The sequence below is a fragment of the Lynx canadensis genome, chromosome A1 (genome assembly GCF_007474595.2).
Source record: "Lynx canadensis isolate LIC74 chromosome A1, mLynCan4.pri.v2, whole genome shotgun sequence".
Classification (NCBI taxonomy): domain Eukaryota; kingdom Metazoa; phylum Chordata; class Mammalia; order Carnivora; family Felidae; genus Lynx; species Lynx canadensis.
The window spans coordinates 207,003,549-207,029,702 of record NC_044303.2 but is presented as its reverse complement, the minus strand read 5'-3'; the positions used below and the strand labels follow the sequence as shown (position 1 = coordinate 207,029,702).

Sequence of the window (26,154 nt, the reverse complement as noted above, 5' to 3'; positions counted from 1 at the left end):
TCTCCCATTCTGTTGGTTGCCTTTTAGTTTTGTTGATTGTTTCCTTTGGTGTGCAGAAGTTTTTACCTTGATGAGGTCCCAGTAGTTGATTTTTGCTTTTATTTTCCTTGCCTCCAGAGACACGAGTAGTTTTTAAACAAAAATTTTTTTAAGTTTATTTAAGTAATCTCTACACCCAATGTGGGGCTCAAACTCACTACCCTGAAATGAAGAGCTCTACACTCCTCTGACTGAGCCAGTCACGCGCCTCTAGTAGATTTTATTTATTTATTTACTTATATATTTATTTGAGAGAGAGAGTGCACACGCACAGGGACAGGGAGAGGGGCAGAGGGAGAGAAATCTTAAGTAGGCCCATGGCCAGCGTGGAGCCCAATGTAGGGTTTGATCCTATGGCTCTGGGATCATGACCTGAGCCCAAATCAAGAGTCAGATGCTGAACTGACTGAGCCACCCAGGTGCCCTAGTAGACTTTATTTTTTAGAACAGCTTTAACATTACAGAAAATATGTAAAGATAGTACAGAGTTTTCATAAACTCCACAGCGAGTTTCTACTATTACCAACACCTTACATTTGTAACAATTAATGAACCAATGCTGATATGTTATCATTAACTTAAGTCCACAATTTCCTTAATTTTTACCTAATACTCTTTTTCTGTTCCAAAATCCAGAATACAACATTACATTTAATTATCATGTCCCCTTAGGCTCCTCTTGGCCGTGACAAGTGTTTCTGGTTTTCTCAGGTATTCCTGATTTTGATGACCTTGACATTATTGAGGTGTATTAGTCAGACATTTTGTAGAATGCCTCTTGTGGAATTTGGTGTTTTCCTTATGGCTAGACTGGTGTTATGGGTTTGGGAGGAAGAACAAAGACAATGGTCCATTTTAATCACAGTATATCAAGTGTTCATACTATCCACATGATTTGTTCATCATTGTTGATGTTGACTTTAATTACCTACCAAAGGTTGTGTTTGTCAGGTTTCTCTACTGTAGAGTTACTCTCTTTTCCCTCCTTTCCATACTGTACTCCTTTCTGTATTCTTTGGAAGGAAATCACTAACCACATCCCACATTTAAGGGTTGGAGAGTTATACTTCCACTCCTTCACGGTATGCTATCTACATAAATTATTTGGAATTCTCCACAGGAGATTTCCCTCTTGTCCCCCATTCATTCATTCATTCATTCACTCATTTATTCAATAATTTATTTATAGCAGTGTAGACTCATGAATATTTGTTTTATAACTGGGTTATAATCCAATACTCCTTCATTTTATTGCTCAAATTGTTCCAGCTTTGGTCAGTGGGTGCTTTTTCAGTTGGCTCCTGTGTCCTTTTGACATACCTCCATCAATGTAGCCTTTACTGCTTTTTTTGTTTACTACTTTCTTACTTTCTGGCACTACAAGATGCTGCAGGCTCATCTTGTATATTTCCTGCCCCAGTGCTAGGATCAGCCATTTCTCCAAGGTGTCCTGATTACCTTTTTTTGGAAAGTGGTATTAGAACACAAGATTTGGTGCGTGGTGTGTCATTGCTTCTAGAACCTCTCAGCTGACAGAGCAAGGAAATATATGTGTATATACTAACCAATAAATATACCCATATCTCTAAATAATTCTATATGTAGAACTGCCCCTCTCCATAATAAGCTAAACATGATTTCATACAACCAACTCTAATTCGTTACTGCATAGGTTATCCTATCTTCTTCCCTTTGCTTACCTATAAATTCCCGCTCCAACAGTGAGAACCTAGCTTCCATTACTTAACATCCATTTACTTAGTTGCTCAGCTGGAGTAGCATATATATTTATGGAAGTATCAGAATTGTTAACTTTACCCCTGTGGATAACAACTGTATCAACTTGAGTCCAGTGCTTGTGTGCAGTTCCTTTTGTCTTTAGTCGTATAGACTCCCTTCATTTCCAAGTCCTAGTCTGGACTCCACCATTTCCTTAGGTAAGCACCTTTTCCCTCCACCCCCTTCAGTGAGGTCATTTCATACACGCATAATACCAGGAGATTATGTTGTCACAATTTGCATTCCTTCCTGGGATGCTCTGGCCTTTGTTTTAATCTCCTATGCACCATGTTGGGGAGGGAGAAATTCCCTCCTTTGGGTTATGGAGATGGCCAAACACAACACCCAACACAAGACAGATGTGTCAACAGCAGTCTATTGGTCACATGTATGCACAGCCTAGCGGAGGGGGGCACCACATACCATTCGGCCCACACAGAGGTTGCACTCAGGAACAGAATGAACAACCAGTGGCTTCAGAAGGCAGTCCTTATAGTATCACGAGGGTGGGGTGCCTCCTGGTTCCTATGAGGAATGTGATTAGTTGTTCGAATAATTCTACAAGCTTTCAGGGAACTGAACCCACTAGTCAGGGATTAGCACTAACTATGCCTGGCCTCTTGGTAACGAGGGTTGTTTGGCTACAGAAACTTCTCTGTGGGAGCAGAATGGAGAGGGGAACTTAGAGCTGGGCCATTTGAGGCCCTCTCAATATTACTGGATGTCAAGGCAACATATAATATTGAGACTTAATATTTGGCCTTACACCGCAACCTTGCAAGTGACTTTTTAAAATTTGCATACATTAAGGTTCACTTCCAGCTATAGAGTTCTGTGGGTTTGGGTTCAATGCCATGTATCCCAATATTAAGGTATCAGAATATTTTCACCATACTTGAGGTGCGTGGATAGTTCAATCTGTTAAGTGTCTGACTTTGGCTCAGGTCATGATCCTGCAGTTCATGGAGTTGAACCCTGTGTCGGGCTCTGTGCTGACAGTTCAGAGCCTGGAGCCTGCTTCAGATTCTGTGTCTCCCTCTTTCTCTGCCCCTCCCCTACTCATGCTCTGTCTTTCTCTCTATCAAAAATAAACAAAACAAAACAAGAAAAAGGATATTTTCACCACCCTAAAAATCCCTTGTGCTTCCTGTATTCAACTCTGTCCACTTTTTCCTGTTTCTATCATTTTGCCCTTTTCAGAATGTCGTCTAATCGGAATCATATAGCAAGGGGTCTTTCCAGACTTGGCTTCTTTCATTTAGCAATAACCATATGAGTTTTATTTCTATCTTTTCTGTCACCCTTAAATGCTTTTGAAGTAAGGAAAATATAAAATGGTTAAAAATCTAAGATAGGTCTCCATTCTAAAATATTTTCTTCAGATATTTAAAATATTTTATACTTTTTAAAAGAATCTTACAATGGTACAGCTTTGCTAAAAGTTATGGTGAATGTATCAAGAGGAGATTAGATAGGTAGATAGATAGATGCACGCTGTTATTTAGCTTTGGTGGTTTCCTCAGTAACTAGTAAATTACGAAGGAAAGAAAAGAGTTCAAGACCTGATTTTTTTCCTGTTTTAGTAAGGAATATTATTCCTTATATATGTAATCAGTACATGGTATTACTAATTTAATTCTCATATTCTTTATATATATTATTTTTCTTATATAAAGCACAGATTCAAGTACATTACAAAATGTGTGGAGGGGACACCAGGCACCTGGGTGGTGTCTGGGTGGCTTAGTAGACTTAGCATCCAACTCTTGATTTCGGCTCGAGTCATGATCTCACAGTCCTGAGATCGAGCCCAACATTGGGCTCTGTGCTGGGTGTGGAGCCTGCTTAAGATTCTCTCTCCCTTGGGACACCTGGGGGACTTAATCGGTTGGGCATCCTACATCAGCTCAGGTCATGATCTCACAGTTTGTGAGTTTGAGCCCCCACATTGGGCTTTGTGCTGACAACCCAGAACCCACTTTGAGTTCTATGTCTCCCTCTCTCTCTGCCCCTCCTCCTGCTTACACTCTGTCTCTCTCAAAAATAAATAAACATTAAAAAAAAAAAAAAAACAGATTCTCCCTCTCCCTCTGCCCCTGCACGCGCTCATGCTTTCTCTCTCTCTCAAAAAGGAAAAATGTGTAGAACTTTTAATTTCAGAAATTAAGATGGTTTTATGTGGGAATTTTATTCTGTTTGTGTTAGGCATTTGGTCTAAGTCTAGCATGTTTTATTTTTACTGAAATGGTTCTAGGTTACTTGACTCTATGAAATTCTTCTTTGGAGAATCTTCTAGATGTCTTATTTGATTACAGACCTTTAGTAGAAGACTGTTTTGTCTGGAACTAATATTTTGTCATGTTTTTTTCTTGGTTAGATTTCTATATATTATCATAAATTCAACCCAAACTCTCTACCAATTGTCTAAAATATTTTCTCAGGACATTAAAATGCATGAAGTAGGGGCACTGTGTGGCTCACTTGGTTAAGCATCCGACTTTGGCTCAGGTCATGATCTCACAGTTCGTGATTTCGAGCCCCGCATCGGGCTCTGTGCTGACAGCTCAGAGCCTGGAGCCTGCTTCAGATTCTGTGGGTGTTTGTCTCTCTCTCTGCCCCTCTCCCACTCACCCTTTGTCTCTCTGTCTCTCAAAAATAAATATTAAAAAATTTTTTTAAATAATATGCATGAAATGTATGACATGCAGAAAGTATTAATTAATGCTTTGTCATGTTTTTTACTTGCTTAGTTTTCTATTAGTTATCAATTCAGCCCCATTCCAATTGCCTAAAATCTCTTAAGACATTAAAACATGTGTGATATATATTATCAGTTTGATCTTCTTGAACACAACTCTCCTAGACAGAGCTTTCTTACCTTATTTGCCTTCTACACATGTGTCAGAGTTATCACCCAAGAATCCCCCTTCACCATCTTCCTAGAGAGTCCCTTTACCTTTGTCCTGTGTTGGACTTAAATTGTTTCACGTATACAAAACAGTGGTTTCCTTTTTTTTTTTTCCCGCCTGTTTTTGTTTCTGTTTTCCCTGGTTTGTGTGAAATCTATTCCACCAGTATCTTTAAGAAAAAGGCACAGGGAAGTAAATTTTTCTGAGAGCTTATGTATTTGAAAATGCCTTTATTCTACCCTCACACTTGGTAGTTTGATTGGATATAGGGTTTTAACTTCGAGAGTTTCCTTGAGAATTTTGAAGATATTGCTCCATTGTCTTCTGACCTTCCTTCTTTTTATTTTTAAACACGTTTATTCAAGTATGATTGGCATTTAATAAAATTCACCTTTTTGTAGGTGTAGAATTCAATGAGTTTTGAAAAAAATATATATACAGTAACCACCACCACTGTTAAAATATAGAATACCTCCACCACCCCCTAAAATTCCTTCATGCCCTTTTGATTTCTGACCACATAATTTTGCCTTTCCCAGAATGCCATACAAAGAAAATCATACAATATATAGACTTTTGCATCCAGCTTCTTTCACGTAGCATAACCCTTTTGAGATTTATCGAGGTTGTGTCATGTGTCGGTAGCTTATTGCTACTTATTACTTAATAGTATCCCATTATGTGCATATACCAAAATGTATTTACCTATTCTCCAGTCGTGCTGTGCTGTTTGCAGTTGTTTCAGTTCGGAGAGCAGGAATAGCCTGCTATACACATTAGCATACAATACTCAAGAGTCAGATTGCTGGGGTTGCACGGTAGGTATATGTGTAACTTTATAAGAAGCAGCCAGATTGTTTTCCAAAATGGCTATACCATTTTTCAATTCCACCAGCAATGTACAAGCATTTGTTACCACTTGGTATTATCATTTTTTATTTATTTGCCTTTCATTTTAGCCACTCTAGTAGATATGTGGTGCTAGGTCATTGTGGTTTTAATGTGCATCTCCCTGACGACTAATGATGTTGAGCATCTTTTCGTGTGTTTATTTGTCATGCTTAATTATTCTTTGGTGAACTGTCTGATTCTTTTGCCCATTTTAAAAAATGGGAAATTAATTTTTTTAATTACTCACTTCTTCTAAATACAAGTCATTTGTCATATATGTTTTGCATATATTTCCTTCAAGCTCGTGTCTGGTCTTTTTCTTTATTTTTTAATTACTTCTTTTGGAGAACAGGAATGTTTAGTTTTGATGAAGTCCAGTTTACCAGTTTTTTGTTTTGTAGGTTGTGCTCTTTATGTCATATCTAAGGAATTTTTGCCTAACCCAAGTTCACAAAGATCTTCTCCTGTTTTTTTTTTTTTTCTCATAGTATTGGGTAGTTTTAGGTTTTACGTATGATCCATCTTGATTTCATAGTATAAGGTATGGCTTGAGATTCTTTTTATTTAAAAAAAAATTTTGGCGGATGGACGTCCAATTGTTCCATGACCATTTGCTGAAAAGACTATTCTTTCTCCATTGAATTACCTTGGCACCTCTTTTAAAAATCAATTTACCATACTGTTTCAGATTCTGTGTCTCCCTCTCTCTCTGACATTCCCTCATTCATGCTCTGTCTCTCTCTGTCTCAAAATGAATAAACGTTAAAAAAAAATTTTTTTTGTAAAAAGGGGCACCTGGGTGGCTCAGTCAGTTAGGCGTCCGACTTCAGCTCAGGTCATGATCTCGCAGTCCGTGAGTTCAAGCCCCGCGTCGGGCTCTGTGCTGACAGCTCAGAGCCTGGAGCCTGTTTCAGATTCTGTGTCTCCCTCTGTCTCTGATCCTCCCTGTTCATGCTCTGTCTCTCTCTGTCTCAGAAATGAATAAACGTTAAAAAAAATTTTTTTAATCAATTTACCATATATGTGTGGGCCTATTTGTGGACTCTGATATGTTCTACTTATTTATGTCTGTTCTTATACGAGTACTACACTACTTTGACTACTGTAGCTTTATAGTGAGGCCTTGTGTGTGTGTGTGTTTAACAATTGCATTACTATTCCATTGTAAGAATGTACTCTAATTTATTTAACTCAACCTCTACTTAGGGGACTTAGGTTTTTAAAGTATATATTATAAATAATGCAATAATAAATGCCCGTGGGCATAGAACTTTGTGCCCTTGTGATAGTGCTTGGGTAGTATACATGTTTAGAACTGGGAATGTTGGATCAGTGTTTCCTCACAGTTCTCCCTAGTAATTGCGTCTGCTTTCAGGTCCAGACCCACTTGGGTTGGCCTTAGAGTGGAATGAATTAGACTGTCTTGGCTGTGTTCCAAGGCCCTGCATCTGATCTTAAACCATGTCTTTCAGCCTACTAGCTCTTTGTTAAAACAAGGATTTCCTGCTTTCTTCTTTGGTCAGTTCATGGAAGCTATGGAAAGGTGCTTTCTCAAGAACAGAAAGATAAGAATGCTCTTTCAGAGTTAAAGAAAGTGTTTGTTGAGACTTCCAAAGCATTCTACCCTTTTGACAGTTATATTTTTGATAAGTTGGCAAACCAATTTTCAAACAATTTTTAATTATCTGGGAGTGGGTTAATCAGTTTGCTGATTAACCATGAAGGCAGGTGAAGTGCATGGTGTGGTGGAGAAATTGAGTAAATGGTGAATGTATGACCTTGAGATTGAACCTGAACTCATGTAGTAGATATCTCGGGATCATGCCTTGTCTGCTCCCTCTGCCTTTCAACTGAATCTTTGCCAAGTAGCTGATCCTTAATCAGAAATAATTCCCAAATGGTTAACCTACCCCTACCTAGATAATAAGAGTTGATGGTCATTTTGTGTTAAACATGACTTAGGCTTATCCATGACCATTTTCCTTCCTTCCCCTCTTGGTTAACTGATATATCCCCAATGCCTAGATCAGTGCCTGGCACAAAGACAGTTTTCAGTTTACTTTTGTAGACAGAAGGTTAAAAACAAGTTTGTTGGATATATGGTCATCTTGGTTACTTGGTTAATATGAGTTTCACCTGAGAGATAAGCCATGCTCATTGTTCTGATCAAATCAAATTTCTGAGCCTACAGTGCTATGGAGTCTAATATAGCATAGATCATTGACTGTAGTCGATTCACCTAGATACATGTTGTCTTTATAGGGTTCTTTCTGACTTTCTGCTATTATCAAAGTGATATCCCTTATCCAGGAATGATACCTATATAGTAATAATAATGACCACTAACATTTATCAAACTTTTACCAGGCACTGGGCTGATAACGTATATGTACTATCTCATTTTGTTCTCATAGGAACACTTTGCAACAACAACATTATTAGATAGGCACAACATTTTATTTATTTATTTATTTACTTACTTACTTATTTATTTTTACCAATTTACAGGTAAAAAGCTGGGCTTAATTGACCTAAAAGGTAGTAACTTTTGTATGTTTTGATTTTACCTATAGATTTACATGGTGAATGCAGCACCATTTTTTTTTAATTTATTTTGAGAGAAAGAGAGAGAGAGTGGGGGAGGGGCAGAGAGAAAGGGAGAGAGAATCCCAAGCAGGTTCTCGCTGTCAGCATGGAGCCCAATGTGGGGTTCAAACTCACAAACCGTGAGATCATGACCTGAGCCAAAATGAAGAGTCGGATGCTTAACTGCTAAGCCACCAGGTGCCCCCAACACTATTTCTGATTCAGACAGCTTCAATGATCACTCAACATCAAAATGCTACACTTGATGTCAAGGTTCATGCTACCCGATAGGGTAACCCCTAGCCACACATAGCAATTGAACGTTTGAAATGTGACATCTGAACTGAGATGTGTTGGAACTATAGAATACAGACTGTATTTTGAAGACTTGGTATGAAAAAAGAATGAAAAATATCTCCAGTTTTATACTAATTACATGGTAAATGATGTTAGACATACTGTTAAAAAATATTAAAATCTCTCTCCCTCTCTCTGCCCCTTCCTTGCTTGCTCGCTCTTTCAAAATAAATGTAAAAAAATATATATAATAAAATTAGTTTCACTTTTTTTACATTAAAAAAAGTTTATTTATGTATTCTGAGAGAGAGAGAGAGAGAGAGAGAGAGAGAGAGCGTGGGTGGGGGAGAGACAGAGAAAGAATTCTAAGCAGGCTCCATGCTGAGCATGGACACAGGGCTTGAATCCACGAACTGTGAGATCATGACCTGAGCCTAAATCAAGGGTCAGGTGCTTAACCAATTGAGCCACCCAGGCACCTCTTTTTACATTTTTTTAAAGTAATCTCATACCCAACATGAGGCTCAAACTCATGATTGTGAGATCAGGAGTCACATGCTCTATCGCCTGAGCCAGGCAGGCACCCTGTTTTCTTACATTTTTAAATGTGGCTGCTAGAAAATTTAAAACTACGTACGTGGTTTGCATTTGTGGCTCACATTATGTTTCTAAATTAGACAATGAGTCTAGCATATTTTACAGACGTTTATATTGGCCAAGTCAGCACAAATTTTACTTAGATTAAATCTGACAAAGAACTCTAAGCTGTATTAAAATGATTCTTGGGGTGGGGAGGCACCTGGGTGGCTCAGTCGGTTAAGTGCCCAACTCTTGAATTTGCCTCAGGTCATGATCCCAGGGTCATGGGATCGAGCCTGGCATCGGGGTCCACTGTGGAGCCTGTATCTTAAGATTCTCTCTCTCTCTCTCTCTTCCTCTGCCCCTACCCCCACTCCACCACTTGTGCGCACTAAAATAAAAAAACAAAATAAAATTATTCTTGGGGTGCCTGGCCGGCTCAGTTGGCAGAGTATGTGACTCTTGATCTCGGGGTTGTGAAGTTTGAGCCCCATATTGGGTGTGGAGATTACTTAAAATATTTAAAAATAAAATGATTCTTGGTAAACTTGGGAAAGACGCCTACGATTTTTCCAGAGCCAGGCTCCTGCAATGGCCACAGGTGCCTAAATGACCAGAAGCTTCCCTCAGAGCCCCTTCAGGCAGTTTCACAGCAGAAGGCTATTGGGCAGCACGCCTCCCCGTAAATGGCTTCTCCATCAACATCCCACTGGGCTTCCCAGCTAAGTCCCAGCAGCAAGACACTCCAAGACCCAATGAGCTATGCTCTACTTTCTCTGACCTCTGAATCTCAATTCCAGGGGTGAGGCCTTTTCCTTTGGTGCCTTATCTCTGCTTCTAGGGGTAGTGCCTGCTCCTTTATTTCTGCTCTTCCTATATTCTGTAGAGTTCTCTTTCATTTTTGTATTCAACTCTTCATTACCTCCATCCCTTATATTATAGGATTCCTGTTCAGATTATTGTGTGGTTTCTGTCTCATTGAACCCTGATATACCAACTATTTTTGCTGGATGTTTGTATTTTACACTGTACATGTTATCTCTGGCATTTATGTGGTAAACTACCATGTTTTGAGACAGTAAGTGGCTTCCTTATTTTGCAAATACTAAATGCCTGTCTGTGCTTGAATCTATACAGATTTTAGCATAGTCTAAACTCAAGACATTGAAAAAACCCAGAAGGGAGAATGTGCGTGATGCTGTCTTTAAATCTACCTATAATTGGTCTATTTAGACTTTAAAAGTTCTCTTTAATGAATATGAAATTTATTCAAAAATTTTAAACTGTTCAAAATTTAACTGTTGAGGATTTTACTCTATAATATATTCTGTCACAGGACTTTTTAAGAGGGAGTAGATCAGAAAAGAGCAGATTTGCTCTGATCAAGATTACTGGAAAATGGTTTCTTCTTACCTTTTAAACAAGTTAACCCAATGCTAAAATTATGTATGTGCATGGTATCTTGGATCTATACTTTATCACATATGATTAGTATGATTAGCACAGTGGTTCCACATCCAGGCCATGGATGAGTAAGGGTTCTACTAACGAAGACAAATTTGCTAAAAGCTCACATTGTGCAATGTCTTCACTAAAGGAATGCATTCCAACAACACTCACTGCTGTCAAGTTTTTATTAACAAAGAAAATATGTGCCTTTAACAAGTAATCGATGCCCTTTTCTCCTCTCCATAATAAAGGAGTCCTTTCACACCGTCTCAAGTTTCCTGAAACTGTAAAAGCACCGCGCAATGCTGTGCTACCTCACAGGGGATGTTCCCAGAGGTGTCTCTCCCAGGAGCCGTCCCTAATTGGACAGTACTTCTCTCTGAGGCTTTCCGCTTCCTGTGTCCTCGCCTGGGGAACTCTTCTCTGAGGGCTGCTCCTCTGGGACACAGGAGGCATCAACAGTTTCTGCCCTGACTATGCCTTGTCCATTCTGAGGTGGCTGGATCATATGCCACCCCTCCATTCCTCCCATTTGCCCAAGATAATGATGTTCCTGAAATAACACCATTTGCCGCCTGGCACAGTATCATTTGCTTCCTCTTCAGCCACCTCTACTACCTCTATCCTAACTTGGGGAAGCTGGACTTTTCTCTGATACCATTTTACCAGTTGTTTTTTTTTTCAAGACCTTTCCTCTCCAGGACTTACTTTCTCTATAGAACACGTGGGAGTTCATATCATTTTAAACATTTTTAAGGGCAAACCAAATACTTTTTTACATTGCCAGATGTTTATGGTGCAGAGCTATATAAATGTAACACTTTACCAGAATAGGACTTTTCTTGCTTTAGGAAACTACCAAAATTAGACACACATTCTCACCCCCCCCCCCAAGAAAATATATCCAAAAACCTGGTCACAGCTTTTAGAATCCTTGGATCGATGATATAAAAGGGGTACAAGGGAGAGACTGGCAAAGAAAAACCTTTGAAGAGTTTTAAGTATTTAATCCAACCTTGGAAACAAGGGTTGCTACCTTCTAGTCCTAAATATGGTGAAGGGAACTTCAAAGGGACCACTCAGAGCTTTGAAATGTGTTTCCTGCAACTGTTTTGGTGGCGTGCCAGGAGAGGCCTGCTGCCGTATCTCCCTGCACTTCAGAATTTGGTCAGGTCAGGGATGTGGGAATGTTTCCTGTGGACCAAATGTGGGCCACTCAGGAAAGAGACAGCATGGAATAGTTTTGGATCCTGCCAATACAGCCCTGAGAGGTAGAGAAAATCCTAGGAGAAAGAAGCTGGATACTATGGGCTAGGAAGAAGTCACAAAAGACTATTCTGAATGGAGATGAGAACTACAGGAGAGGGAAATCAGTAGGAAATCTCCAAGGTAATCCAAGAGCCCAAAGAGTAAAAGTCAGCTTAATCCTCTGCTGGGTCCAGGGAGGAATAAAATTGCTGTTTACAAGTCCCAGAGTTATACAGAAAGCTGAAACCAGAGCAACCATTCCCCCTTTTCCACTGCTGGCATCCAGCCCAAAGGAAGTCAGGCTGGAAGAACTGAGTTAAGGTTAAGTCATCTTTGAGTTTTGGTTTATTACAAAGGATTGGACATTTTACTTATTGAAGTAAAACTGTTTTTACAACTAATCATGGCTGGAAGATATTTTTTATTATCTGTGAGTGCTCTAAAAATACATGGGTCAGACCAAGTCTTCATCCTGGGGCACTGGAGCATATTCCCACTGTATAAAGAAAGGACACAAAAAGTTAGGTTTTTATCTCAATCCACTTACCATGCTTATTCTACAAACCACTTGCATACACAGGAACCATTTTTTCAATGGAATTTTCCTTGACAAACATCCCTCTCTTAGTGTACAAGGACACTTTTGCTTCAGATTCCATTCTTGATTCCTAAGTTTACTGATAGTCTCTACCCTGTGCTTTTCTTATGATTTAAACTACTTTTGTTTTGAGGAAAAAAAAAAACTAAGTATAATCCATATGTACTGTGAAAAAGAAAGCTTTCTCTGAAATAAAACAATTCTATAATGCATTACTTTTTAACATTTTTAAAAAGAAGTTTAATTAAGTCATATCTGCACCCACGATGGGGCTTGAACTCACAACCCAAAAATAGTTATGTGCCCTACCAACTGAGCCAGCCAGGCACCCTGTTACTTTGCTTTTCTTACATGAATATACAGTATTACAAAATTTCAGCTAATTATAGCCTAAGCTAAATTTTGCAACCAATCCAGAACTCAAAAAAGGCAGAGTATAATCTCTTCCTGAATGACTGTTCTGGTCTTTGCGGGGGTGGCTCCTTTTCATTTAGCTTAGCCACCTTTTTTTAAAAAAAAAAAAGAGAGAGAGAGAGAGAGAGAGAGAGAGAGAGAGAGAGAGAGAGAGAGAAGAGAGCACTAGTCAGGAAGGGGCAGAGAGAGAGGGAGACACAGAATCTGAAGCAGGCTCCAGGCTCTGAGCTGTCAGCACAGAGCCCAAAGCAGGGCTCAAACCCACGAGCCGTGAGATCACGACCTGAGCTGGTCCGATACTTAACCGACTGAGCCACCCAGGCACCCCTCTTAACCACCTTTCTAAGAAGGGTTCTCTACCGCCACCCCCATTCTCTTTCACATCTTTGTCTTCACAGCACTTATCACTACCTGAAATTGCCTACTTGCTAATGGTCAACCTCCAACACACACACACACACACACACAAGCCTAGTCCACACAATTGAAATCTGTCAGAGCAGGGTCCTTTTGTCATTTTCTACATATCTCCTGGACCTGGAACTACTTCTGGCACACAGAGGTCACTAAACAGGTATTTGATATATGAGAAGGGGCACTATGTCATTAACAGAAATGAAGAAAACCACAGAATTTCCAGTATCTTTCCAAAAGCATCATTTTAAAACTAAACTCTCCATTCCTCATTGCCCATCTTTGCTGAATCCTTAGAAAATTGGCTTTATTCTCGATACTCTACTGAAATAAAGTTTATGGAAAGTAAACACTAACCCAAATTTTGCCAAATCTGGAAATCTTTATTTTTAAAATCTTCATTCTCAAAAACAAACACCCCCCACCCCACCACTTCATTCTACTTGACCTCAGCCAGGTGACTGAATGCCCTGTCAAATAATCCCCTTTCTGACTCAACCCTGTCCTAGTTCATGGGTTCATTATTCTGCAAACACTGGAGTTGACTGTCAACTTCAACCACGTTTTTGTTCCCACTGCACTTCTAACATGGAAGGCGCATAGTAGGAACATTATTACACAGATTGTATGGTGAACAAATGAACTACTCTCTCTAGTATATGGACATTTCCCCACATCTTTCTTTGAGCCTCTCTAAACTGTCTTTTTTTTTTTTTGAGTTTGTATCTTTTCAGTTTCAACCATTACTGTCTGAAGGATGGCTACTGAAGTTCCTCGGTCAAGAAATTGCATCCATCATTTCTAAATGGCCACTAGGTCTCACCATCACCTCCCATCTCTGTGGAAATTATCTTCACCATTCTAACCTTTAAAATAGGTTCCCCTCCCCCCTTTTTTTAGTTTATTTTGAGACAGTGAGTGGGGAGAGGCAGAGAGGGAGAAGTCCCAAGCAGGCTCTGCACAGCCCCCATGAGGGGCTCAAACCCACAAACAGCAAGATCATGACCTGAGCTGAAATTACGAGTGGGAATCCCCACTGACTGAGCTGCCTAGGCGGCGTAAAATATGTTCCCTTTCACAACTCTAAGTTCACTACTTCCACTATAGAGCTCCAGTCTAGCCACCTTTTTAAAAAAATTTTTTATTTATTATTGAGAGACAGAGACAGAGTATGAGCATGGGAGGGGCAGAGAGGGAGACACAGAATCTGAAGCAGGCTCCAGGTTCTGAGCTGTCAGCACAGTGCCCGATGCGGGGCTTGAACTCACAAAACTGTGAGATCATGACCTGAGCTGAAGTTGGATGCTTACCCAACTGAGCCACCCAGGCGCCCCTCCAGCCTAGCCTTCTAACTAGAACTGCCACCAGGTTTATTCAATTCCTTCTGAACACTTCTTCATGGTGTCCCACAGGCATTGCAACAAAACCCGAGTTTAGTGTTTCCCCCTCTTGCCTCCATTCTACTCTACTTCCTCAGTGAAATGAACAAATCACCTCTTTGCCATGGCCAGAAACTGTCATCAAAGATTCCTATCTCCCTGGTATTATTTTGCATATATGATCTCATGGAATGTTCACACAGCCTGTACAGAAGGAAATGGGAGGGGGGCTGGAAGCTCCCTTTGATTTAGATATTCTCGTTAGAGACCTCCCTGATACAGCCAGTCCTGCCACTACCTTAGCCCACTCCTCATTTTCACACCATTTCAGAACCTGCTTCCTGATTTTCCAGCTTCAAGACTCATGACCTCCACATCACCACCTTCCACATTTATCTTGATAATAATGAAAACTAACGTTAGTGCCACTGGGGGGTCCAAAACCTTCAATGACTTCTCATTACATTAGCACTTTAATTACTACTTGAAACTTTTCTTCATCTGCTCACAGCTTACTTACACCTCTAGATTCTTCCCTCTCTTGACAAACCACACTATCTGTGATTAAAGGACCAAGTAAATAATACATGACACAAGGCACTCAGTATTTCTGGTTCTCATTTCAGCCACACGTTGGTGATACTCATCTGGTCCTGAGTAGCCTCTGCCCAAGAAACACAAATTCCTCAGCAGTTCAGTAAGGTGATTAGGTGGCTCAGGTGTCCCTTTTACTGTCTCAATAGAATTAAGTGGGGCATCTTTTGTCAGACTGGGACCTACTGCCCAAACCTCAACCAATCCTCAGGATATCATCCAATTCATCAGACATGAACTTCTGCAAACTGACTCAACTGAATACACCTGTTTGCACTCTTCAGAATGTGCCAACCCAGCCCCATCTCTTTCCCATTGCTTCTCCCTGGGCTTTAAAATCACTTCTAATTCATCAGAGCGGTTTCATTTGGTCCATGTGCCTTCCATGGTCTGTGGGGAGAATTACCACGGAGCCAGAGTAGTTTTCAAAACTTTCTCTGTGCTAAGGGTCACACGCATTGGCAAATGAAGTAAGCTCACCTTATACTCCAACACACAGGCCTTTGTTAATGCATCCCTGCCCACCAGTCCCCACACCCCCTTCCCCTTTGCACCAATGCTTTTCCTGACCTAGTATTCAGTTAATTCCACAGGTCTTCAGGTCAGTGCTCATTTGCCTCAAAGCCTAGTTATTCTATTCTGGCCATTACCTATCTTAATGGGTCCCTCCATCATTCAGGAACCAACTAGTAGTAACACTGGAAGATTTCAGAAAGACTTTGCAATCAAGTCAGATTATTTCAGTTCAGTTCTCTCAAGCCAAAGTATAGCTAAGCCTTGAATGATGGAGGGTTAGCATGCAAATGTACCATGCAGTCAAAAATCCACGTGTAAATTCAATTCCCCCCAAACTTAACAATGGACTGGAAGCTTTACTAGTTAACAGTCAACATGCATTTTATATATGTATCATACACCATATTCTTACAGTCAAGCTAGATATAATGTGAAGAAATCATCAGGAAGATGTCTGTAGTGCTATACTGCATTTATTGAGACAGTTCAAACCTGGTTGTTCAAGGACCACCTGTATGTTTTAGATCAAAAGCAATTTCATAAACTTGAACCTAGTTATTCAGTTGTCTACTGTAAAAGCACCTTTGCTTAACTATTTGTGCTCACAAACACATGAAAGTTACCATTAGCCTTCTAGTTTACCAGTGAGCAGAGGCACTGAAGTTAGGAAAATCACACTAACAAATGGCAGCCAAGCTCCAGGAACCATACTCTTAATAGATCCCTAAAGTACAGAGCCCTGTCATTTCAGATCTTGTGTCAGGAAGCCCAATATCGGTTTCTATCAGCAGGGGCTCCTGTACAACTGACTGTAAGCTGTGATCTGAAGTATGAGTTAGGAGCTAAAGAGAAAATCAGGAGGGCAAGACTTAGCTAGTATCCTGGCAAAGCATTATAGGGCGCAGTAAAGTAAGGTTAGCGAGGCACTGAAGATCATGAACATCTTCCACAGGTCAAGTTGCAATCAATGAAAGCTGTAAGTTAGACAGTACTTGACCACTCTATTTTATGGTGACTGTTCAAACACTCGTGCTCCACTTAATCTTCTCTGCTGTCACTCCAACTAAGCTGGCCTTGTCACATTTCAAATAACGGACAATAAACCACCAGAGCTGGGAAAGCATGGTAAAAAATTTCAGAGCACTTTAACACAGAAAGATCAATGATCATTTGAGGGTTACAAAAATTCTACTGGGGACCTTATTTATCATTGCCTTTTGTCCACAAATCCACGTTTACATATTTTGCTTTCCTTTACTTTCTATTCAATCCACTGCGTTTGCATATTGCCCTACAGACTTTCTCTTAACCCACCCCACTCAAGTGTTTTTTGGACTGCCACCTAGCAAGTAGCTTCAGGTATTCACTTAGCTGACCACCTTAAATAACACATAAGCCTGTATACTAGACAACAACCAAGCGTTTTGGAGACTCGATGAGCTAACATCACCTTTCCAAAACTCATTCAACACCCGTCCTTCATGTTCTCACTGGTACTCCAAATCCTATCACAGGATTAATGACCACTCTCCAATCATTAGACTATAGCAGATAAAGGCTACTAAAAGCAGTTATGCTTTCTCATTTACTCTAACATTTTAAATATCCATGTATGTCACATAAGCTCTGCTGTGCTAACTCATACTTTCTTTCCATTATCTTCCAGTGTTGCCTGCTTGAAGACAACCCAGGTCAAAACTAGTGCCCCAGAACAGTAACTTAACAAGTAACTCTAATATTAAGTTGTCCTATCCCCAATCCTACAGTAATTCACTGATACAAGGCAATTAAAAATACCTTAGCACACCACATATTTTTAAAACCAGAACATTTATTGTGTGACTAATCGTTGAAATCCTTAAGATGAACTGGATGCTGCAACAGCTGCCCTCTTGGGTTTAGGCGTTGTTCCTTCACGGAATCCATGCCTGCGTAATGTTAAAAACAAAACCATTACTTCAGCAACTCCAATATTTACATTTCAACTTTTACTAATACAGATTTAAATGAGCTTATCTCAGTTGAATGCTGAAATCAGTATCAAATTCATATGTTCAGACATTTATTTTTACAACATCATGGATAAGCTGCAACATTTTATTTACTACTTCTGCATCAAATCACCCATTTTAAGCATATACTTAACTGCAATTGGAAAAAAGGTCAACAATTTATTTGGTTGTACTGATCACTGGGCCAGTACTTCTTTCCAGATTAAGAGCCCTAAGGTTATTTGTGAAAATGTGTCCCTAGGCTATTGGGCAGTATCCTTTAACCAAGGTAAAAAAGGAGCAGGTTTAATGGCGGATATTTTCTAAACTGCTTAACTATGCTTTACATTTTTAACTTTTAATATGCATACACACTAAGGCAATTAAAAATACCTTAGCACACCACATATTTTTTAAAACCAGAACATTTATTGTGTGACTAATCGTTGAAATCCTTAAGATGAACTGGATGCTGCAACAGCTGTAGTTATCCCCCTTTTAAAGACTTCTGATCAGTTCATGCTCTTAAACTGACATTAAACTAGCAGACCACTCAATACTAAGCCCACACTACTGTATAATGCTTTTAAGGGCAAAGAAAGATCATCTCAGCACATGAACACAAACACATGTAAGCATGTGGTGTTTACAAAGCCTCAAAATTCCTTGTTATCTTTTAAAATTAGAAAATCTGGAATTGAGGGGGCAAAGGCCAGGGATTCCCCAACAAAGAATGATCTTAGTTGAGACCTAAGACACCTTAAAAGATGCCGTTAAAATGCAGTTTCTCTGAAAGTCCAGGTTGGAGCTGAAATTCCGCATTCTAACTCTAAAGCCTGGCTTTGACAAGACAGAAAGGTATCTTTCATTCTATACTAATGCAGTAACTATGACAGTTTTCTATAGCAGATTTGCTCAAAGCCACAGAAGTGAAGGCCTGACCCCAGGCCACATTCACCACTACTGTCATGACAAATTTTGGTGAGAAAGATGTAGATTATCCCTGGTATTATTACATTTGAGGGAGTCTAGCTCAAATCACTCTACACGTTTATAGCTTATACTATTGCTCACTGAAAGATTAACAAAATGCAGATTAACTGATCTGAAGTTTACAGTGGCAGCAAAAAAACAAACAAAAAAAACCTTCCAATGAGTCATTCCCACCAACCAGGGTAGTATCCCTAGTTTACAGTAGATAAAGAGGTTCTTGTTTAAGCTCACAGAACCAATTACGATAGAAACACAAAAACTGTACCTGAATCTGCGGTATACAATTTTTAGGTGCCTCATTCGACCGGTCCCAGTGGTATTTCTTCTTTTAGCCTTGGCACTCCAGTTATCTAAAACATAAATTCAGGTCAGGTTCTAACTGGTTTTTCCTACACACGTTGTACGCACTGTCGGTCAATATACTTTAAAAAGTGCCTTGTTTTTTTAAATCCACCTCGTCCACATACAGATGCACTTTTACGTTAAGTACCAAGTACTGCCCAAAGCCATGCCCACTTAGGTACAACGCAAACAGACTATTAACATCCCTTCCAACAGCTAATACAGTTGTGTTGAAACATCAATCAACTTACACTTTCTCTTTCGCTTGGCAGGATAGCCACATTTGCCACAGGTCGACTTCTGAAGGTGGTAGGCCTTCGAGCCACAGCGGCGGCACAACGTGTGCGTCTTATTGCGACGCTTTCCAAACGATGACGTCCCCTTCGTCTGCAAAGGGGATGAACGATTCGGAGATCTAATAATTTCTATATGAGTTCCGATGTTTTCAGGATAAGAAAATTAACTCTTTAAGATTTTTAAAGACAATCTACGGCTGAAACTGCAGCGGAAGCTTCTAACTTTTTAAATGCTAAATTAACTACCAGCATTTCACGTTACCTAAAGCATTCTACAAGGGTTGCTGTATTTTGAAATCAGCTACGTTTTTTTTTTTTAAAGAAAAAACAAGTCGCAAGACGAAATAAGGTGATGGTTTTCCTACGTATTCCGACCCCCAAAATCTAAGAGCTCCTGCCAGGTCTCCCCTTCAATGAATTCCTTTGCTTACAGAGCCAAACACTCCCAAAACATGCTGCTTTTTCCAGTTCTCATCCGCTGTGGGAGTTCCCCCAAAATCAAAGGGAGCAAGGGACCGAGAGTGGCGCCTGCTCCACGGATGCAGACTGAGTACCCCAGTTACAGTTAGGAGCCATTCTACTGGCCCCGTTGCTGCCCACCCGCTCCCCTTATCAGGAGCCTTGCCGGCCCCCTAAGGATGGCAAGGAGGACAACGCAGAGGATGAGGATGGAAGGCGATTCCATGAACCCTTGGAAGAAACTCACCATCTTGTTTCCGCAACCGAGACCAAAGAGGCCGGAAAAGAAGGCACTTCCGCTATATGGTGGCTCAGAAGCTTCCGCCCAGGAAAGTACTTCCGGCGGGACCGGTGCACCGTTCTCAAACGCCCGTAGCGCAGTGTGGGTGGGTCTAGAGGAGGATCCAGAGCCAGGCGGGGCCAATAAGGGTTTCAGGGCCGGGTGGCGGGAGGGCTCACAGCTTCCTGGTGTCCGAATGGGCGTGACTTCGCTGGACCCGCCTTGGCCGAGAGCAACGTTCACGCCAGACCTGCGTTCTTTGTGCGCCTGCTCCTGCTCTTCCACCTTCTCGGGTTCTCAGAGTTGTGGCCACACCGCAGATTTCAGTGGGGAACCTAGGGGTGCCCGTGCTGACCCTGCGCTACCGGCGTGAGGTGTAGGGTTCGGGATGGGACTGGAATCCCCAGCTGGGAGAAACTAGCGCTTCTGGCTAGACGCTCTTGGCTGAGCCGGTTCTTCCCTAGAGGTCGTCAGCGGTATGGAGAACACGGGCCGGCCTCGGAAGAGCTGGGTTCCGAATCTAAAAACAAAGGCGAATCATGTTTTTTTCTAGCTGTAGTAATTTAGTGGCAAGTATTTTGATCTAAAATTATATTGTGTCAAGGAAACCTGTAGGTGTAGTTTCCTGCACCCTGATGTGAGGAAATCTGATTTGGCCCCTTTAGGTAGGGCCTGGCAGTCTGTACTTAAGCACTTTTATTATTTAAAAAACATTTTTTAAGAGAGCACGTGAGGGTGGGGGAGAGGGGCAGAGGCAGGGAGAGAGAGAATCCCCAGCAGGCTCAGCTCAGGGCCCAACCTGGAGCGTGGTCCTACTACTCTGGGATCATGACCTTAGCCGAAATCAGTATTTTGTTGCTCAACAGATAGAGCCATTCAGGCACCACTAATTTGTTTCGTTTTAAGCCTCTTAAGTTTGTAGGGACTTATTAGAACCGTAGCAAGAAACAGCACCTAATGCAGAAAGTTCCTGGAATTGCAGTTTGGTCTGGGCACTTAAATGTTGGCCTCCTCTTTATCCCTTGGCTGCTGACCCCTCATCCCCGATCTGCCACTATCTCGAGGACAGAGACTGCCCTGTGAACATTTTTATTCCCAGTCCCTAGAAAAGAGTCTAGTACTTCTACAGCGACTGTTAACCTGTTCAAATTAAATGTCTGATTTCTAGAGTTCATTTTGTTCTGCTAGCAGTTATTCCATTACCTTTGCTAATATCTCACAAGTGACAGCCACTGAGGTGGCTCTAATGCCGTGGAGACCTACGTAAGCAAACAAATCTAAGCCCGTAAATGCCTCCACGTTGGGAAAGCAAAACATTAAGGAGAGGGTGCCTGGCAGTCAGAGCACGCGACTCTTGGTCTCAGGGTCTTGAGTGGGGCGTAGAGAGGACTTAAAAAAACAACGAACCAAACAAAAACAAACACAAAACCACTAAGGACAACCAATTAAAACTAACTAGGCTTAAAGTTACACCCAATCAAGTCCTTGCCTTTCTTTGCTTCTGCACTTTGTGTTTTCCCAGGCTCTTGAAGTCTGAGACTCCTAACCACTTCTGGTTTGACACTGCCCTATTAGAATTCACTTTTGCTCAAACTCTTCAAAATTTAAATATGCCTCAGTTTATCTTTTAACAGCCCCTTGTGATTACATTGGCCCCACCAGATAACTTCCTTAGCTCAAGATCAGCTGATTAGCAACCTTAATTACATCTGCAACCTTAATTGTCCTTTGCCATGTAACCTAACATATTTATAGGTTGTGTTAATAAGGACATAGACACGGGGGTGGGGGGCGGTGGCATTCTGCCTAGCACAGGTGTCTGAATAAGTTGAGATTAGAAAAGGTAGGGCAGGTGGCAACCATGAGGAACCAAAGCAGTATGACTGGCACTGTGTGAGATTCTTTTTTTACTCTCCCAGTTGTAGACAGGGAAAGTGAAATATTTTTGCTCTTTGATGTAAAGTAGTTGTTTTTGGTGTGCTTGATTCCATGCTATTTCGGTCCTAGTCAGGTTAACCCTTAGCTCTGCAAAGCCGATTCAGAACCTGCAGGTTCCTGTCCAAATGCCATGTTTAGGTCAGGAGTAAATGAACTTCTGAAACATGATATATGCTGCTACCTAGGTATTTGCTCTATGACATGTTGCCTTTCAGCAGAGAATGATGGAGACTGCGTAAACACTGCATCCATGATTCTGGTACAATCCAAGGCTCTTGACCACCAGAACTTGGCACTAGCTCTCCTTTTCCCCCCCACCTATAGTAAATGAAATTACTGCTGACTTTTCTTTCTATTTTTAAAAAAAAAATGTTTATTTTTGAGAGAGAGAGATTGTGACCAGGGGAGGGGCAGAGAGAAAGGGAGACACAGAATCCCAAGCCCAAGCAGGCTCTGTACTGTCAGCACAGAGACCAACATGGGGCTCAAAGTCATGAACCGTGAGATCATGACCTGAACCGAAATCAAGAGCTGTCGACGCTCAACTGACTGAGCTACCCAGGTACACATTCAACTTTTAAAAAGAGGGTCTTGCTGCGTATAATCTTTTGGGACTTAAAGTTTTCCCTTAATATATGGTTATCTTCTGGGTCACTGAAGGTCATTCTTTTTGAATGGCGTATACTGTTAATGCAACACTAGAGTTTATTTATCCAGTATCCTGTTGATAGTTATTTAAATTGTTTTGTTTTCAGGTTCTTGTGAACTACATACCTATAAATAAAAACCACCCAGGTAGTTTTTTTAGAAAAATCAAAATGAAGTCTGCTAATAAAAACAAAAACTATGAAATATTAAAATAAACAGGAGTGTTTAAAGTAGAAAGTATGAATCCCCCTGTCATCATATCCTCAGAGTTAACCAGTGTTACCATTGGGCTATCTCTCTCCTGACTGTGTTCTTTTAAATCTATATCTGCATATGCATATAATATATGTATGCTATGCACATTTTAATTTTTTAAACAAAAATGGGATCTTAACTTGCTATCTTTCATAATGGTATATCATGGGTATTACTAGCTGTCAATATGTATAACTCACTTCATCCTTTTTACTTATTTATGTATTTATTTTTTGTTAAGTAAACTCTGTCCCCACTGTAGGGATCAGGATCATGACCCTGGGATCAAGAGTCGCATGCTCTACTAAGCCTGACAGATGCCCTGCTTTCGTCCTTGTAAGCTGTTCTTTTCTGTTTCACTGTTGATGTATCAACATTTATTCTGCAAATGCCCACTTTATTTAAATCTTGGTTATTTAAAATTTTTCTGCTATTATAAATAATGCTGTCATGAAGATTCTTACACATGTATCTTTGGGCATTTGTCTGATTATTTCCTTAAGAAATTTTCTAGAAGTGAAATTGCTGAGTTGAAAGGTATAAATTTATATTATTTTTTACTTTTAAAGTGTTTATATATTTTGAGAGTGTGTGTGTGTGTGTGTAAGTAGGGGAGGAGCAGAGAGAGGGAGAGAGAGAATCCCAAGCAGGCTCCATGCCCAGCACAGAACCTGATGACATGAGGCTCAGGAACTGAGATCACGATCTCGGCTGAGATCAAAAGTCAGACACTTAACCGACTGAGCCACCCAGGCACCCTTTAATTTGTATTTTTATCTATCAGCATTTATTTATTTATTGCTGCATATTGCAGGATTTCTCTCCAGAAAGAATTAATCAATTCATTCTTATCACGAATAGAGCTCCGAGCAGGGAATACCTAGTCCAAACTAAATTTCAGGAGAGACTTCTCAGAGGAATTGACACTGGGGCTGAGTCAAAATGAGACTGAGTCAAGTGAGCAAAAGAGCAGATAAATAATCTATAGGGAGGCAGGCCTGGCTGGGTTTAGGGCTGGCTCCACCCCCCACCCCCCACTTGTTTGTACTTGCCCTCTCCAATGCTAGATATCTTTGACCTGTTTAATCTTTGCTGAATAGAATTACTCTTTTTCATTTTTTTTAACCTGTATTTATTTACTATTGGAACGGTTTCAAAATCCATTTCCTGGTCTAGAGGACACAGGAACAATGGCTGCCAGGAGTGTTCCTTCAGAGATCATAGAAAAAGAACGAAAAAAGTTACTTGAAATCCTCCAACAGGATCCTGATTCTGTCTTAGATTCGTTAACCTCTCGGGGGCTGATTTCTGAGGAAGAGTATGAGACTCTGGAGAATGTTACAGATCCCCTGAAGAAAAGTCGAAAGCTGTTAATTTTGGTACAGAAAAGGGGAGAGGTGAGCTGTCAGCATTTTCTCAAGTGTTTACTTAGTACTTTTCCAGAGTCAGCTACTGTTGGTGGCTTACAAAACGGTAAGTTGGATTTCTGTACTTTTTTGGGGGGTAAGAGTAAGAGTGACAAGGCAGATTCCCTGAAAAAAGAACATTATTGTCTTTTGTTTTCATTTGTCTTTTCTCCTGGAGATAATTTTCACTAGCATATGAAAAAGGGGAAAAGTGTCCAGGATTTTAAAAGCAGGGAACAATGTATTTTATTGGTTTAGGGGATTGATAAGTTTTTGTTCAAACTGTATCCAAAACTTGCGGTTTTTTAGTGCTGGTATAAACTGCTTATTATTCAATAAGTAAATTCATGGATATTTTACAACCCCAAGACCAAATGCTGCATCTTTCACTTAGTATAGCCATTTTGGAAATATCAGAAACATGATTTTGTAGCACACCTATATGGTGGATCAGTAACTTCATTTTTTTTTCTGTGATAAGAATACCTGCAGAAGCCTACTCTTCTGAAACATTCAAATGCTAATTCTTCAATGTTTAAAGATAATTAGTGGCAGATGAGGGAGTAATTCTTCCAGAATGGATTTTTTTAGTGACTCTGTATATTACTACCAGAGACAGATGTAGCTCCTTTTTCTAAAATCTAAAAAATATTGAAGATTATTTCAAGAGGTATTAGAGAGGTAGAGGTTCAGCCAAAAGGTTCATGTTAACAGTCTGTAATGTAGGACAAGACCCATGTGCTTAGAGAAATAGATATTATTATTTCTAGAACTTACTCTTCCAAATTAGAGCTATTTGCTTCCCAATTAGAAATTATTAGGATCAGATTTCATCAGCAATGGCCCTAGGAAATCTGACTTGGTTTTGGGTCACAGTAAATCCACAAGTCAGCACTATTCATAGGATTCAAATTTTCTGTTTCACTCATGTACTCTTTGAGTTTGCTATGAAGAGCCAAACTTTTGAGCAAGGTAGGAATGTGATCTGATTTTTTTCCAGTGAGAGAAAGAATGACAATTGACTTGTTATTTGTCTGGGAGATGCTAGGTATTCTTATCCTCCAGTTTTGAAATAAAGAAGAGAGATGATGCTTCGAGGTCTTTTTGTTAATTTGAAAAAACAAAATACCCCCCCCCCAACTTTCTTGTGCTTTTCAGAATTTTTAAAACATAAGAATATAGAACCTCTTCAAGCTATCGGGATAAGCAAGAATTCAGAAGATGTTTTTTCCTCTGGAGAGAAACAGCCCGAGAATCCTGAAATCACAGTGTCCTTCAAAGAGAAAGAACACCTGGATATGGGAATTTCTGAGTGCTTCAGGGACACGAAAACTACTTATAAGGAAGCTGCTTGGTCCTCAAGGGAAAATGAGGAGGAATACAACACACCAAAAGGCATATTGCCACATTTAGTTGAGAACGTTAAATATGAAATTCCAGCAACCATTGAGTATTTACAGGATGGACAGAGATACGAGGAGCCAGATGATTCTTTGTACTTAGGAAAAGAGGAATATTTTGAATCTGTTGGACACTCTGAAGATGGAGAAACCTCTGTGGAAGAAGAGGATTATAATGACTCAGAGCACGGTGTTTATGATGGCGAAGAGGGCGCTGCATATTCAGAGACCACACAGTTCTCTGATGAAGAACAGAGTTATGAGGATTCCGAAACTGGCATGTCATTCGCAGCGGAGGAGGAGAAAAGGATGGAAGGTATGGCCATACTATGTGGTAGTTGGGCCACAACTTATTTTTAGGTTTCCACGACACAATGGGGAGAAGGGGTAAGGAAAGGCACCAGAAAAGCAGCTACTCAGAAACTCCTTATGCCTCTCTAATTTGGAATTTCCT

At 40.3% G+C, this 26,154-nt stretch overlaps 2 protein-coding genes and 1 non-coding gene across 6 annotated transcripts in view; 1 reads left to right on the top strand and 2 right to left on the bottom strand.

Moving 5' to 3' along the window:
- Nucleotides 1–17,505: 17,505 nt before the first annotated feature.
- On the bottom strand, nucleotides 17,506–20,176 carry RPL37 (ribosomal protein L37). The gene is made up of 4 exons (XM_030330695.1): nucleotides 20,021–20,176; nucleotides 19,270–19,405; nucleotides 18,942–19,026; nucleotides 17,506–17,620 (listed from the first exon to the last, which is right to left on the bottom strand). The coding sequence occupies exons 1-4, from the start codon at nucleotides 20,021–20,023 to the stop codon at nucleotides 17,551–17,553; spliced, it is 294 nt and encodes a 97-aa protein (XP_030186555.1). The 5' UTR covers nucleotides 20,024–20,176; the 3' UTR covers nucleotides 17,506–17,550.
- On the bottom strand, nucleotides 17,702–17,781 carry LOC115526939. Its single transcript, XR_003972806.1, has one exon. It is a non-coding gene; the product is annotated as a small nucleolar RNA SNORD72 (small nucleolar RNA).
- Nucleotides 20,177–22,507: 2,331 nt separating the features above from the next.
- Nucleotides 22,508–26,154, top strand: part of CARD6 (caspase recruitment domain family member 6) — a 39,847-nt gene continuing 36,200 nt past the window's right edge. For 2 of the 4 annotated variants that reach the window (XR_004344040.1, XM_032594494.1), the window contains exons 1-2: nucleotides 23,526–24,367; nucleotides 25,459–26,016. Coding sequence is in view for 3 of the 4 variants with exons in the window: in XM_032594494.1 (XP_032450385.1) it covers nucleotides 24,085–24,367; nucleotides 25,459–26,016 (841 nt within the window). In the remaining variant the exon portion in view is untranslated. Of the gene's footprint in view, nucleotides 23,231–23,525; nucleotides 24,368–25,458; nucleotides 26,017–26,154 lie in introns of those variants that run through there. The other 2 variants (XM_030330665.1, XM_030330657.1) reach the window with 2 other exon arrangements.

What these genes read in the sequence shown, in the direction of transcription:
- RPL37 (XM_030330695.1), bottom strand. An exon ending in TGCCAAGCGAAAGAGAAAGT is followed by an intron (nt 19,027 to 19,269) that starts GTAAGTTGATTG and finishes TTTATGTTTTAG; the next exon opens with ATAACTGGAGTGCCAAGGCT. An exon ending in ATTGTATACCGCAGATTCAG is followed by an intron (nt 17,621 to 18,941) that starts GTACAGTTTTTG and finishes AACATTACGCAG; the next exon opens with GCATGGATTCCGTGAAGGAA.